The sequence below is a fragment of the Diadema antillarum genome, unplaced genomic scaffold, assembly GCF_040938485.1.
Source record: "Diadema antillarum isolate AM-2024a unplaced genomic scaffold, OU_Dant_1.0 seq00001373_RagTag, whole genome shotgun sequence".
NCBI lineage: Eukaryota > Metazoa > Echinodermata > Echinoidea > Diadematoida > Diadematidae > Diadema > Diadema antillarum.
This window is the reverse complement of record NW_027272134.1, coordinates 1,005,224-1,021,110: the sequence shown is the minus strand read 5'-3', so window position 1 is coordinate 1,021,110 and position 15,887 is coordinate 1,005,224. Positions and strand designations below refer to the sequence as shown.

At 39.3% G+C, this 15,887-nt stretch overlaps 2 protein-coding genes across 2 annotated transcripts; one reads left to right on the top strand and one right to left on the bottom strand.

Moving 5' to 3' along the window:
• Positions 1-1,437: 1,437 nt before the first annotated feature.
• LOC139708799 (large ribosomal subunit protein mL50-like) lies at positions 1,438-8,294 on the bottom strand. The gene is made up of 4 exons (XM_071620748.1): positions 8,188-8,294; positions 6,928-7,121; positions 2,240-2,381; positions 1,438-1,713 (listed from the first exon to the last, which is right to left on the bottom strand). Exons 1-4 carry the CDS (start codon positions 8,290-8,292, stop codon positions 1,438-1,440), a joined length of 717 nt encoding a protein of 238 aa, XP_071476849.1. The 5' UTR covers positions 8,293-8,294.
• A 184-nt stretch (positions 8,295-8,478) lies between these two features.
• On the top strand, positions 8,479-12,201 carry LOC139708798 (uncharacterized). The gene is made up of 4 exons (XM_071620747.1): positions 8,479-8,661; positions 9,610-9,745; positions 10,216-10,343; positions 11,059-12,201. Exons 1-4 carry the CDS (start codon positions 8,479-8,481, stop codon positions 12,199-12,201), a joined length of 1,590 nt encoding a protein of 529 aa, XP_071476848.1.
• The last annotated feature ends 3,686 nt before the right edge of the window (positions 12,202-15,887 follow it).

Genomic DNA, 15,887 nt, shown 5'->3' with positions numbered 1-15,887 from the left:
ATTATCCTGCTGCCAAAAAGCATTCTGTGAAAATGTTTGTAACTTTAATTGTTGAGCCCTGAAAAAAATTTAAAAAGGTCAAAGGTCATGCACTATACTGAACTAAAAGTAATTCATTGGCATAAGCAGCCTCCAAATGTACAAATTTCAACCCTCTGTTTTGTGACATTGATCCTTTTGAGAGCGTGCATGCTTGTCATTGTGTGCAGTTGAGTTTGGGGGGATTGAGGTGAAGCCAGATATCATCGCGCTACATTGTAGACTCATTTGTTTTATAAATATTTATTTCCACAAAGTGAATTTATTCACAGGATTGAAATAAAAACAGTCAATGAAACAATGTTCAGAAGTATGACTGGCTACAAGTAGATCTCTTCACTTCCCTCCACATACATTGTATGTTTATAAATGTACATCTATTATTTCTAATCCACACAAACTGTTTTCGGTTTCTGAATGCAACCTTACATATACCATACATCATTTGGCTACCATAGACGGTTCTCAAGTTACTGTAGTAGTATCATTACATGTAGAGTAATGATCTAGCAAGTGAAGAATTTCTGCACAATATCACAAGACACATGCATAGGAAATGTTTTGGACCAGAAAAGGAGTAGTAATTAGAACACTATTTATTTTGAGGGTCAGAAGTGATTTCATTTGCAAAGGGATAGCATAGTTTTGGTTGAGTCCTAACTTCCGGTTTCTACATTTTTTGGTGAGATAATGAGAACCCTTTCGTGAAATCTGAGAGAGCATGTACTTCCAAGAGGGATTCAACATTTATTTGATAAAAATTGGTTTTGAAATGGCTGAGATATACAAAACAGTGCAGTCTTAATACATTGTTGTACATGAAAGCCGGGACCCAACTTTTGTTCGGATCACTTTGTTTTACTTTGTTTTTGGACGTCTCAGCAATTCCAAAACCAATTTCATCTAATAAACTTTGAATTCCTCTTATAATGATATGCTCGGTATTTTTTCATAAGTGGTTTCTTGGTATCTCGCAAAAAGTTAATCCCCAATCCTCATCTCCACCAAGACTATACCATCCCTTTAAGCCTATCATGAATCGCAGGCCAATGACATCAGCCTTGAAGCAACTGCATGAATGAAAGGGCTTCTTAATATTTGATTGCTCAGTGAATAACCTAAGTCAATCGCATCATTTCAATTTTCAAAACCTCCCCACAGACTATGAAATTGAAGGAAGCACAACCCCCCCCCCCCCCAAAAAAAAAAAAAACACACACACACACAAACGATAAGAATGCCAATGAATAAACTGCAGATGTTCTTCATGTCTTTTACAGAAGCTGGCCTTTACTCAAAATGACAGTTACTTGTCATCCAGAAAGCACAGAATTGCTGCCATCCACTTTCTCATCGACAAATCTTGGAGAAGTCCATTCACAGTTTGTGATCGCCTCTTTATTGCGAGGTCCTGAAAGGCCACTCTGGTGGTTTCCTGCTTCTCTTTTTCTTGACATATTCCAAATAATCCTCGTACACTTCCAGTTTGGAGTCATTGTAGTCCCACTGTATGCGCAGATTTGGGGGCAGGTCCTTGGTGCTGAACTCGTCAAATACCGTCTTGTCTTTGATGGGGGTCTGGTAAAACCGCAGGACATCGCTGACCGTCTTCATCCCCCTCAGGCGGTAGCTCGGGACGGAGTGTTTGAACGCCTGGCTGCAGTTTGACAGGAGCTGCAGAGAAGTTTTGAAGAATCAAAGCAGGAGATGTTTAGACACCTGATACCAAGCTTTGATGTCACTATTTTTTTGGGGGGGGGGGGGAGGGGGAGGCCAGGGACAAAGTTTCTCACTTGCTTGCATGATGAGTGTCACTCTTGGGCAGTTTTAAAGCTTTGTTTTCAATTTTTTTGGGGGGAGTGGGGGAGGATAGTTTCTCCTTTGCTTGCCCATATCACTCTTGGGAAGTTTTGAAATCGAATGCATTTTACAGCAAATTTATCAGCATAAATCACATATCATCATTACTTTTAAATATACCTAAAACATTGTTGTACCCCTCTCAAAATTGTTTCTTTCAACAGGATTGCTTGCAACCCCCAGTAGACACATGCACTCTTGTTAATGTACGTGGATGCATACACAGATGCAAACACATGTGCATGCACACTGAACAAAACTGAAACACCCCACAGCATGTCACTATACGCTAATCATAGACAAACTCTTGCAGGGTGCTATCACTTTGAATTATTGTCACCTGGTACTTGAGGAGGGCGTCGTCCAGAGAGACTTCCTTCCAGTTGACTGGGTCAGTGTCCGTTGTCAACTGAAGGGTCATTTCCTCTAGAGCATCTTCAAGGTCAGCAGGGGGAGAATAGTTCATCCTTCTTGTTTCGGGACTGTTCAAAGAACATGACAAAGATGGTGGCACAAAACTCAATGATTGAACAATGGTACAGAGCTGGAAATGTGACATGAAAGATGAGTTGCTTCTTAGGTACAACTATTTACTGAACCATTATTTCCTTACACAAAAGCATGCACACACATGCACACATATACACACACACACAAACACACATATGGAACAATTAATCATAGTAATAATTTCCAAAGCAGTTTACTTCAATAAACTCATCTGAACTTCCTAATGTTTTTATCTCCATCTCTCTGGAATATATAAAATCAACTCCAAGTAAGTCGATCCTGATGATACTCTTCTTCTGTGTATACGTTGGTATGATATGACACAGGCTATAAATGTAAATTGGGACTCTGTATTTTCATTGACTTAGCCGATTATTCAACATACATGCGCTGTTGAGATATGCAGAGCTGACTGTATATATGTGACCCGCTACAACAAAAGGATCCTTAAGTCGCTGATGGCTGAGCCGAGAAAATTGAATTTGAAGTCACATCATCAAAATTGGTCAAAACAATCGGATTTCTGTTTTTGGCATAATTCTGTTCTCTATATGTTTTGTCTATCATCTACTGAAATTTCAAAGCTAATGATAAAATGATTTTTGCGTGTTGTTAACTTTGAGGTTGCGAGGGTCTAACTGAACTTAGTTATTCGCGCGTTGTTAGTTTCGCGTGTTGTTATTTTTGCGGTTCAAAGGCAATTCGCTAAAGTCGCGAAAATAAAACCACAGCAAAAATTTCAGCTCGTACAGTACCGTAAACCGGGGTGGCTTTGGACAAATTTGAACTATTTCTATTGATATCTTCATTAAGAACAAAGGAATTCTGGGGTTAATGTGGGGGTTAACAAGTACTAATAAAGAGGATATCATGCCATATAGAGACTTCTTCAGTTTTTTCTATTTCATGTTAATTTTTTTGGGTTAAAGTTTGTCCAAAGTGCCCCCGGGGTTCGGGGCAACTTTGGACAACCATATAAACCTTGTTAATATACCCTGCAGGATTGTTGTTTGTCCAAGGATAAACTCCCTATGGGGGGAGTTTACACTACTAACAAGTTTTTTTTTTTTAAGGTTTAACAATTCTAACATGTATAAATGTTTCATAACAAGTTTTGGAAAAAGTTTTAACAACCCGAACATGTTGAAATGTTTCTTAACAACCAGCAAGTATACAAAATACACATGAATGATTTATACATGGTGTATGGTGGTTTTTAGAAGCAAAATTCTGCAGTAATGAACATGTGAAGAATTCAACTTTAAAGAGGCATTCACAGATATTTGGTTGCACAATTTTTTCAAGATACTAGTAATAGAATTACTGGTACCCCTACATTTGAAAATCTGAATTTTCGATAAACCTAAATATTCATAATAGTTTTGAACAAAAATGAAAAAGGATGCTACTTAAACAAGGCACTGCATGAATTTTCTTGCAATTAGGATAGTCAGCAAGTTTGATCACATGGATAAGTGAGGTACTGTACATGTACCATCATTGAGTTGTCCAATTCTACAGATGCTAATTTACTATTTAAATGGGTCATGAATCACTTTCCAGTCATTTTAAAGAATGATTTGGGGTTTTACCCCAAGAAATGCATGTACATGTACACATGAGGTTGGCCAGATTAAAGTACCGGGGTATGTACATGTAGTTCTACAAGAAAATTTCATAATTTCCTTCTGAATTTTGTTCATTGCAACTTTAGGTAAGTTTGAAATGTTTGCAAAATAGCACATTGTTATTTTTTTTAATGCATTTGGAAAGAAAGAACAAGATTGTGTCTACTGGAAACACAAGGCTTTTCTTGGCCCTATAGTTATCACAAAAGTATAACCAATGTGTATTGGAAATACAAGGTTTTCTTGGCCCTAGGAATCACAAAAGTAAAACCAACTACAGGAAATATTTGCTAATATTTGCAATTAGGATAGTCAGCAAGTTTGATCACATGGATAAGTGAGGTACTGTACATGTACCATCATTGAGTTGTCCAATTCTACAGATGCTAATTGCAATTAGGATAGTCAGCAAGTTTGATCACATGGATAAGTGAGGTACTGTACATGTACCATCATTGAGTTGTCCAATTCTACAGATGCTAATTTACTATTTAAATGGGTCATGAATCACTTTCCAGTCATTTTAAAGAATGATTTGGGGTCTTACCCCAAGAAATGCATGTACATGTACACATGAGGTTGGCCAGATTAAAGTACCGGGGTATGTACATGTAGTTCTACAAGAAAATTTCATAATTTCCTTCTGAATTTTGTTCATTGCAACTTTAGGTAAGTTTGAAATGTTTGCAAAATAGCACATTGTTATTTTTTTTAATGCATTTGGAAAGAAAGAACAAGATTATGTCTACTGGAAACACAAGGCTTTTCTTGGCCCTATAGTTATCACAAAAGTATAACCAATGTGTATTGGAAATACAAGGTTTTCTTGGCCCTAGGAATCACAAAAGTAAAACCAACTACAGGAAATATTTGCTTAAATTCTTGGACCTAGGTTCACTAAATGAAAACCAATGTCTACTGGAAATCTTGTGTGCCTGTGTGCCGATTGCAACTTACACAAAGTCCCTCTTTTAACGTTAAATTCTGCACATGCTTTCCTGATCGATATTCCATTTTTGCAAACTTTCACAGCATCTTCCATGCTTTCTTCTGAAAAGTTTCTAAAGTCTCTTGACCCAGACCATCTTTTATATGATCTCCCCATCCTAACTAACTATCTCATCTGTAAAAGAAAGAAAAAACATCGCGCAGCCGTCGAACATTTGGTACTTCTTTGGTGTCCAAAGTCACCCCGTAAGTGACCCCAAATCCAGGGGTGAAATTGGACCTGACCTATTTTGAAATTTGTAAGGGTGGTCAGGTATCCTGAGTTTATAGGTGGGTTCATGACCACTTCATGTTCACTATCCAACAAATAGGCTTGAGCTTCCATACTTCTGTATTCCTAGAGTACCAAAAGTTCGACGGCCACAAAATTCAAGCATTCCATGGACCCTGCAAAAAAAAGCCCCCAAAACATGTAAGGTAATGCAATATACAAGAGAAGTGCAGTCATTCAAATATTCACATATCCCCCTTTCATAACATACAAAAATATTTTCAGAAAAACCAACAGCAAAAAAAATGTAAGTGAAACAATCTTTTTTTTCTGAACTGTCCAAAGTCACCCGCCTGTCCAATGTCCCCCCAGTTTACGGTACCTGATTTAATTATTTCAACATTTGTCACCAAATAACAGGACTGCTCATCCATCACCTGATAGAATACATACAGCTGTAGCACACAAAGGTCTACATTTTATGCATTATCTCACTCGCAAAAAATGTCGCTACAGCGACTGGTTATACCCCCGCCAAACAACATTTCATAAGCTTTGGTCAAAACAACATTTCATAAGCTTTGGTCAAAAAACTGAGGAAGTAGTTAAATCCGCAAGATCTTTCCTTGATCTTCTGCCATTAATATGCCGTTACCATGGCAACGTACTTTCGGGTACTGTCGAAAAATGCGTCTTGCACATCTACAACCAAAGGCACACATCTGTACCAAGTTTCATGGAAATTGGGCAAAAACTGAGGAAGTAGTTTGCAACACAAAATTTTCCATCATTTTGGCTCATAATATGTGAGCTGTTACCATGGCAACATACTTTTTGTCACTGTCAAGAAATGTGTCATGCTGACCTATATCCTAAGACAAACATTCAATATGAATTCCATGAGAATTGGAAGAACACTGATGAAGCAGTTTTGCCATGAAGCATTTTGCCCTATATTTTACATGCCGTTACCATGGCAACGCACTTTTTGCCACTGCGGAAATATGTGTCTTGCACATTAACATATTCAGATGAACATCTGTACCTAATTTCATAAAAATTGATCAAAAACTGTGGGAGGAGTTCGCGACGCAAGATTTGTACCCATTTTTGCCCATAATATGCCGTTACCATGGCAACGTACTTTTGGGTACTGTCAAAAAATACGTCTTGCACATCTACAACCCAAGGCACACATCTGTGCCAAGTTTTATGGGAATCGGTTGAAAACTGAGGAAGTAGTTCGCGACGCAAGATTTGCAACGGACCGACCGCCCGACCGCCCGACTGCCCGACCGACCGCCCGACCGTCCGCTGATTTCTATATACCCTCTTCAAACTTCATTTGGCGGGGGTATAATTATTTCAACATTTGTCACCAAATAACAGGACTGCTCATCCATCACCTGATAGAATACATACAGCTGTAGCACACAAAGGTCTACATTTTATGCATTATCTCACTCGCATTTTGTTCATCTACAGAAAAATGTCAGTGCTTGCTACTTTATAAAGTTGATCAAAAAAAACCAAACAAACGAACTACATTCAACGTGCTTTGTACTGGGGTGATTATCAACCTCGGGATAAAATTGACCATAATGAGCCCAGGCAAAGAGAAACTGGCACTGTCAGTAAATAAGAATCAGTTAGAGAAAAACTTGGGCATACCAAGAAATAAAGTCCGATGGAGTCTCCTGAAGGATCTCCATGTATCTTGGTTCTACCTCCACCACTTCCTCCTCCAGCCCCGTCTCATCAACGTCTGCACTCGGCCCACTCCCCTGCAGGATCCTGCGCACCCATGACATCTCGGAGTCTGTTTTCAGGCCAGTGTCATCATGCCGTACACAGCTAGTCGATATCTGCCGAACCATTATGTCAATGGAGAGGCAATAAATACACGGGAAGTTGTCACATCTATCCTATGATACAGGATTTGCATTTACACACACCCACACATCCACAAACACACACAAACATAAAACCATGTACACACAATCAAGTCTGTTTACATTTCAACCTCTAATTCCATCCTCACACTCACGGGCCTAACATTACAATTACTTAATGTGTCAGCATCCACAGCAAGGTTCAAAACCCATGCCACAGTTCAGACTGAGCAAAAGCACATAGGTTTCTGCATGTACAGTATATTCATAGGAGGAAGTCAAATTTTGGACGGCGTTGTGGTTGAATCGTGGGCAGCTTACGTTATAGGTTCTATGTAACATGGAAAAAAGAGAACATTCTTTAACTGCAAACGGATCCATAATAGAGAACAAGAATATTGTCCTTTTTAATATAAATGTCATGTTGTGGCAGTAGGAGCAAAACGAAAGAAAACAAACAAACAAAAAACTTAAAACCAGGCACAACTTGACATTTTAAATTCGCTGATACAAAGAAAGTTAACCACTGTATTTTTACTAAATTTTACATTACGGAGTAGAGCATAGGCCAAGCACTTAAGCAATAGCCATATATTTTGAAGATTTAAATTTCAGGTTCGTAGATGTATAAATTTACACTAGATTACAGACAGCCACAGCCAGGGCAAGAGAATCTCAATAATTCAGCACAAGAACATGAAGACATGATCACCAGTCGCACTTAAGTTAAGTCCTTCTTAACTTTAAGAACAGCTTTGTGAACCCCCCTGGATATAAACGCACCGGATCTTACATCGCCACAGGCACCCTGCTACAGCACATTGCACAGCTCACAGCACAGTACAGCTCCCTCCAGCTCCAGTGAACCACTCGTTGTCATGATCATTCACAGGTTCAAGGTTCAATGTTTACGAAACACAAATATAAGTTTGTGGGACTACGCTAGTTGAAATGCTCATTTCCACCACTCAGGTTTTTCGAACATGTAATGTGAATATCATTTACCCATGAATTCTTTCAACAAATAAAGATTACTCACGCTACATACTAATGACGGTTTATTTGCATCATAGAGTCTGTGAAGCCTCGGGAATCCTCGAATGCCTCGTAATCTGAGACAGATTGTGGCAAGTGTGGACGACATGACGAGTGTACGCAGGATGTACACACACACATGGCAAATGCAGTGCCCCACCGCCGCACACGCCGCAGGTGTAAGATCCTGAAGATACACAGCCTGTTGCAGGGAAGTGGGAACATGTGTGTGCACGTGCTACCTAGAGTACGTGTACCTACGTAGTGACTAGTAGTAGTAGAGCACCGCGCTGGGATGCGCCGCCACCGGGATCCGGGGACTCGCTACCGGGACTCTGTGGGCGCGATGGGCAGGCAACACACCGTTACCGACATGACCTCTGCGAACTTCATCTCATTTCCATCGTGTTCTTTGAGAACGAAGAAAATAAGATTCCTCAGCCTGGATAATGGAAATCAAACAGTGTCAACGCATGAAGTAAATATTTGTGATATTTTGTTCTCTGTCAGAAACTATACTTAGCTTGGACTTTAGAGTAGTTCAGCAGTACAGTTACAGTGTACTCCAGTAGCAGTAGACAGTAGACGCTCAGTCCCACACCGTAAATATCTCGTGAGCTCGTTTATAAATGTTTATTTGTTATAGAGTGAGTGCGGAGCGTTTGTAGGGAAGAAATAGCGCGATGAGAAGGCAACGGACTAAAACTCGCCTAAGTATGAGTTCTTATTATCAACGGGAAGGCGTGAAGGTTTTGAGAAGTTTCTAGTCTGGAGTTTACAAGTTCGAACAAGTGCTAGTGACATGTGGGTAGTTAAAGGGATCATATAATTTTGGTTGAGATCTAGACCTAATTTCAGGTTTCTAACATTTTTTGGTGAGATAATGAGAAATTTCTTCTGAAATATGAAATAGCATGTAATTCTATGAGGAATTCAACTTTTATTTGATGAAAATTGGTTTTAAAATGGCTGAGATATCCAAAAAAGTGCGATTCTAGTGGGACCCACTCTTTATTACGATCGCTTTGTTTTACTTTGTTTTTGGATGTTTCAGTCATTCCAAACCCGATTTTCATCAAATAAACTTTGAATTCCTCTTATAATGGTATGCTCTGTACTATATCATAAGTGTTTTCTTGGTATCTCGCAAAAAGTTAAAAGCCAAATTCTCATCTCCACCAATAGGGCCTACTGTACCATCCCTTTAACACCTCTGCTGGCTCTATCGCTGCACAGCACCTATGATTATTATGATCTAATTCATTGGGCAAAAATAACGAGGAGATCCATCTACTCCAGTATATTCAAAGGTAGACTAACAGAAAATGTATTACATGCTTTATCTCCTTTACATGCATCAAATATTGACTTTGAATATACCTATAAATATAATCTATGACTGTATGTGAAAAACTTTAATTTCCAGGACCTGCAAAAAGGAACCCCTCTGTTTTTGGCAACTGATGTACTGAATGGAACAGCCATTACTCCAGACAACCAGCCAAGAATTCATGCTAGGTACAGCAAACTTGGACTGGCAACTAAGCTTATGTTCCCCTCAGGTGAGTGGTAAACTTCACACTGTTCACTGTATAATCAGTTAGGATGCTAACATTTAAGTAAATGGCATCAAACTTAGCCTGTAGTTTTAATAACTTTTATTGTTACTTAGAATTAATTAGTGTAGTTAACAATTTGTTTCCTTGCCTCAATGAATAGTTGTTCTTGTATATGTATTTCTGCGTGTAGGAAAACCCGTTTTGATCTAGTGACATACAGTGTTTGTATGTTTCCTGGACAGTCAATGCTGAAATGTTGAAACTTTAGCCCACTTGAAAGTCATCGCCATCAGCACCTCCAATTAATGCACCAGATGCTAATGGTACATTATATTAACATATCATTCCAGAGAGGGTCAAGGCAAGATTACATTACCAATGTTTGTGTACTGGTTTACCTAGATCACTTAAAACAGAAAGAAAAACAAGCAAGTGAATTAAAGATCATGTGATGACATTTATGTTCCTTGCAGGTACCAAAGTAAGCGGACTCCATGGCATAAGTCGGGGTGTGTGGTTCTATAGCATCCAGGGTGTAGTAAAGGTGACCTTTGAGTTCCATTCCTCAGACCATCAGATTATGATTATGGACACTTTACAGGTTTGTCAACAATACAGATTTCCACCTCAAACTGGAGACTTTGAGCTGTGTCATTGAAATTGCAGAGTGGGGCTGCGTGAATTCATGAACTGAGTCTATTGTGATTTTCTTGCCATGTGTAATTGATTTAAATCAAACAGAGTTCCTTTAACCAGATGCAAAGTAACACTCAGTACACACACAGGTGCAGTTGATCAGGGGCTTTTCACAGCTTATATGAGAAAGCGTTGATGGTGCTTTTTTTATCAGGGGGATTTCCCTTTTAAAATCATCTTTAATCTCAGACCTAATGTCCCATTTTCTTTTCTATCCAAGAATTTAGTAATCTAGACTCTGAGCCTTCCTTTTTTGTCCTTTCATGTGTATCTAAAACAGACATCATATCACATTCCCATTGCCCAAGTGAAATGTTCCAAACCCAAGTTTTATCAACTGCAAGGATTTATCTAGAAGAATTGACACCTCGGAATTGAACTGGATTATAAATTCCTTGTGCATGACTTAGCAGTATTCATGTCTCACTGAATCCCTTTTACTTTGTATGCATTCTTTTATTGTACAGGTATGTAGGGACATCTTGTTCTCTACTATGAATGGTAGATTATCAAACCATGAAATTATCAAACTACAATTTGGTCTTCGTAGACTAAGTATAGTGGGAAAGCTAAGTCTTTCTGCAGTGATTATCGTATAATTATCCCTACTTTCTTCACAGGACTTATGGAGAAAAAGACACAATGCTTCACTTTTGCCTCTGAGCATCACAGTCAAATCCATCCACCCATCGCACAGCAGATGCACAGCTGAATTATCTACAGAGTCTGGAGGTATGGACAAACAGGCAGGGATGGTGGAAAACACTATTCATTCTCAACTGCATGATGCTGAGGGGCAAAAAGGCTTAAGAGATATATCTCTGTCACAGAAGAGGCATTACACAATTGTACTCCATGACAACGTGCCAAGCAAGAAGAGAACACTGGCAGATTTTGAGAAGGACAATCTAATTGAGAGCAGTGATCCCAGAACAGACTGTGTCGACGATAGGCCATGCCAGCAGCAGATGCAGGGGAAATATGCTTCAAATTTATCCGTCCACCACACAGAAGAGGTTTCCACAGATGAGGAACCTTGTCCACCGGTCTTTGACAGGACTAAATGCTGGTGTCATTTGCTCGAAAGGAGACTGCAAGGTTCTGCTACCCAGGTGGGGTGCAGGGAGAGGATAATGTTTGGTCGGGAGCTAGTGACTGCACTGGAGAAATTTGGGGAGCGAATGTGTTTGATGACAGACAGGGAATTGGCAGTGCTGTGTGGGATGATGAATGCAGTGTCTTCGCATCATTGGAACAGGCCAGAAGACACTGTCGGGGGAAGTCCAGATGGTGATTGCCATGGTAATGGTGACACTTTCTTGTGTGCTGTGGCCAAGTGGCTAGGATCCACTTTTCACAGGGAAGTAATGGCCATTAGTGAGCGGGTGGAGGATTTCAAGCTTAGAAACATCGACCAGATCAACAGCTTGCCACAGCCAGTGAGACTGGTGCACTCCCTCTTTCCCAAACCCATGGTGGAGTTTGTCATGTGCTGGGTTGGCACATCAAATGATGAGGAAGGGATCACAAGCAGTGCAGGGGCTGATGCGTCAGATTCTGATTGCTGTAGAACTCGATCTTCCCATGGAGGTGAAAGCAGGGATGATGAAGGCTCAGTGTTAGAGGAACATACCCATGAGAATTTGAATCCTAACACTTGCTTTCCTTTGGTACAGTTCATACTAGAGATGGCCAATCAGACACTTATCTCAGGCATGGCCCATGTGATTTATCCACGACTCATTCAGCATACCAATATTTGAATCAAATACTTTTCTTTGATCTACCCAGCAAGATGCATCGAATTCCTTGAATATCTTTGTATAAGCCAGTTATAACATCTTTGTACATCGACTAATATCTAATGCTCTAAATGATAGAATCATAAAAGCATGTGATTTATACACGTACTATAGTGCACTCCCGTTATAACGAACACGGTTATGCCAAAATTGTGGTTACAACGAAGTAAAAATTCAGACCGCAATATTATCCACTCTATGTATTTTTATTGTTTGTTTGGTTATAACGAAATTTTGATATAACGAAAGAAAACTGCCGGTCCCCAGGACTTCGTTATAACGGGAGTGCACTGTATAATTATGTCAATTTTCTATATACAGGTGTACATAAAATTTCAATTGTAATCCAGGGCATGTTATGCTAATTTTAGAATTATGTGGTTAAGATGCATTGTCCTGTAATATGTTGCTGATGACTTACTGCAGACACAAGAGTGAGATGGTATACATTGTACTGGCAATTCGTTCCAGTGTAGAAGCTGTAATGGACGTTGGAGGCTGAGATGATAGATATTGGGGAAGATATAGATATAAATCAATGTCTGGAGGTGCAAAAAGACCAACCATTGACATCGATACAAAAAATAGTGATGGCTATACAGGGCTATACAGGGTGTATACATGTAGTGCCGTATCCACAGAAGTGCTCAAAGCTATATTGTGTTACATGTATTTTTTTATATGCACTGTGTAATTACATTTTCTGTCTATTGTTTTCCTCCATGAATGTGTCACTGCAATCGAGCAATCATGCATACTAGTATACTCACTGTATACAGTGAGCATGTAGAATTCACAATCAAATTCTCAAACTTTGGAAATGACAGGTCTTTTTCAACATACAGTTAAACTCGCATAAGTTGATCTTCTCGGGACTGAGCAAAACACATCGCCTTAGGCGAGTTTCGACTTCTGCGTAAGTCGAAAATAAAATCGACTTACAGTTACACCACGCGTACACATGCATGTATAATGTACATGTATGTTGTCTACTCTGGAGCCGAGAGCTGGAGCGGTGTGCCCGATATTTGCCCTTCAGCAAGACACTTTATCCACATTGAATATTATCGTTATTCATTTCCAAAATTAAGAGCAAACATCTGACATTTATTCTAGCATCTTATGGAGCCGATTGGTACCGCTGTTCATTTCCAAAACTGAAGGCAAACATCCGGCTTTTTTTTTTTTTGGTGGCCCGGCGTGCGTTTTTGGTGACCCCGGTCGCATATTAACCATTCGCGAAATCGTGATTCGATTCGCGAAAAGACTCCGCTAAGTATATAAGGCATAAATCGCTACACTCGGCAGGGGCTACGTCGTCCTTTCACCAGGTCTGGGTAACGGAAACCAAAATCTCCCGTGAGTTCTTGCGTTACCTATCGTTAATGTCAACGAAACATCGTTAATTTGTGCTTGGGATCGTTACTCATCGTTACTACAAACGTTAATTGTCCCCGCCGAACGAGTTCGAGCAGGGGACTATGAAACGGGCTCCGTACGTGTGTGTGTCCGTGTGTCCGTCCGTCCGTCCGTCCGTGTGTCCGTCCGTGTGTGCGTCCGTGTGTGATCAAAATCTTCAATTTGCTACTTCTCTGTCATTTATGAGCCAATTTTGATTCTGTTTGCTTTATATGATAGCACTACATGGGAGCTTTAAAACTTCTACACAGAATTTCAGTCGTGACCTTTGACCTTGACCTTTGACCTATATTGTACATTTTGCTACAAAATGCTACTCCTTCGCCATTTCTAACCCGATTTCGATTCCGTTTGCTTTATGTGATGGCACTAGGTGAGGGCTTCAAAACTTCTACACAGAATTTTGACCTTTGACTTCTTTGACCTTTGACCTTGATTTTTGACCTGTATTGTACATTTTGCTACAAAATGCTACTCCTTCGCCATTTCTTACCCGATTTCGATTCCGTTTGCTTTATGTGATGGCACTAGGTGAGGGCTTCAAAACTTCTACACAGAATTTTGACCTTTGACTTCTTTGACCTTTGACCTTGATTTTTGACCTGTATTGTACATTTTGCTACAAAATGCTACTCCTTCACCATTTCTTACCTGATTTCGATTCCGTTTGCTTTATGTGATGGCACTAGGTGAGGGCTTCAAAACTTCTACACAGAATTTTGACCTCTGACTTCTTTGACCTTTGACCTTGATTTTTGACCCATATTGTACATTGGCTACAAAATGCTACTCCTTCGCCATTTCTAACCCGATTTTGATTCTATTTGCTTTATGTGATGGCACTAGGTGAGGGCTTCAAAACTTCTACACAGAATTTTGACCTTTGACTTCTTTGACCTTTGACCTTGATTTTTGACCTGTATTGTACATTTTGCTACAAAATGCTACTCCTTCGCCATTTCTTACCCGATTTCGATTCTGTTTGCTTTATGTGATGGCACTAGGTGAGGGCTTCAAAACTTCTACACAGAATTTTGACCTTTGACCTTAATTTTTGACCTACATTTTGTTGTACATTTTGCTACAAAATGCTACTCCTTCGCCATTTCTAACCCGATTTCGATTCCGTTTGCTTTATGTGATGGCACTAGGTGAGCACTTCAAAACTTCTACACAGAATTTTGACCTTTGACCTTGATTTTTGACCTATATTGTACATTTTGCTACAAAATGCTACTTCCGGCGGGGACATATATTACGCACCGCGTAATTTCTACTTTTCCTTGTTTTCCCGATCGTTAGTTTGCGTTAATAACGATTCAGGTGAAACCGCTTGCGTTAATGAAACGTTAGTGTTTATTAACGCAAAGTTTCTTTTTGTATATACTGTATGTAAACAAAAACTGGCGTCTCGTGATTTTGACAGTGATTTATTACACAATAAAATCTTATTCGACTTAGGCACAGTGAATTCAATGGTTTTTCCGTGAAAGTGTTCTTGGAATTTCATCGACTTAGGCGAGTATTCGACTTAAAAAATTCGACTTGTGAGTGAATTAATACACGTAAGTCAATGGGGAAAAATCGGGACTTTTTAAAATCTTCGACTTGCGCGATTATTCGACATATGCGACGTCGACTTAGGCGAGTTTAACTGTAATTATGTATGTACATGTATATATATATATATATATATATATATATATATATATATATGTATATATATATATATGTATATATATGTGTGTGTGTGTGTGTGTGTGAAGAGAGAGAAAGAGGGAGAGAAAGATATTGGCAGATAGATGGATGCATAATTATGCATACCTACACACACACACACACACACACTGAACCTTTTGTACATTTTTATCCAAACACACAAACGCAATTACAGTTTACTGAGTATACATTATGTTTAGTGTGTATTGCATTTGATGCAGCCAGTGGAAGATGAAACCATTAACATGCTTTGCAGGAGTAAATTCTTCGATTATATGCCAATCAGTTGTTTGCACCTAATGAAAGAAAGCAGAGCAATGTGTCATAAGTTTACCTGTTGTCCAACCTCCATACTCGATGTCCATTGTGTGTTTAACATGGATATAGGACTAGATTTAAAGTGGTAGGCTTCTGTGACATAGTAATGAAAAAGCAACATATCTACAATATCTCGAGGCAAGTTACAAAGGAGCACCAGAACCTGGATTTGAAAGAATCATTTCGCATTC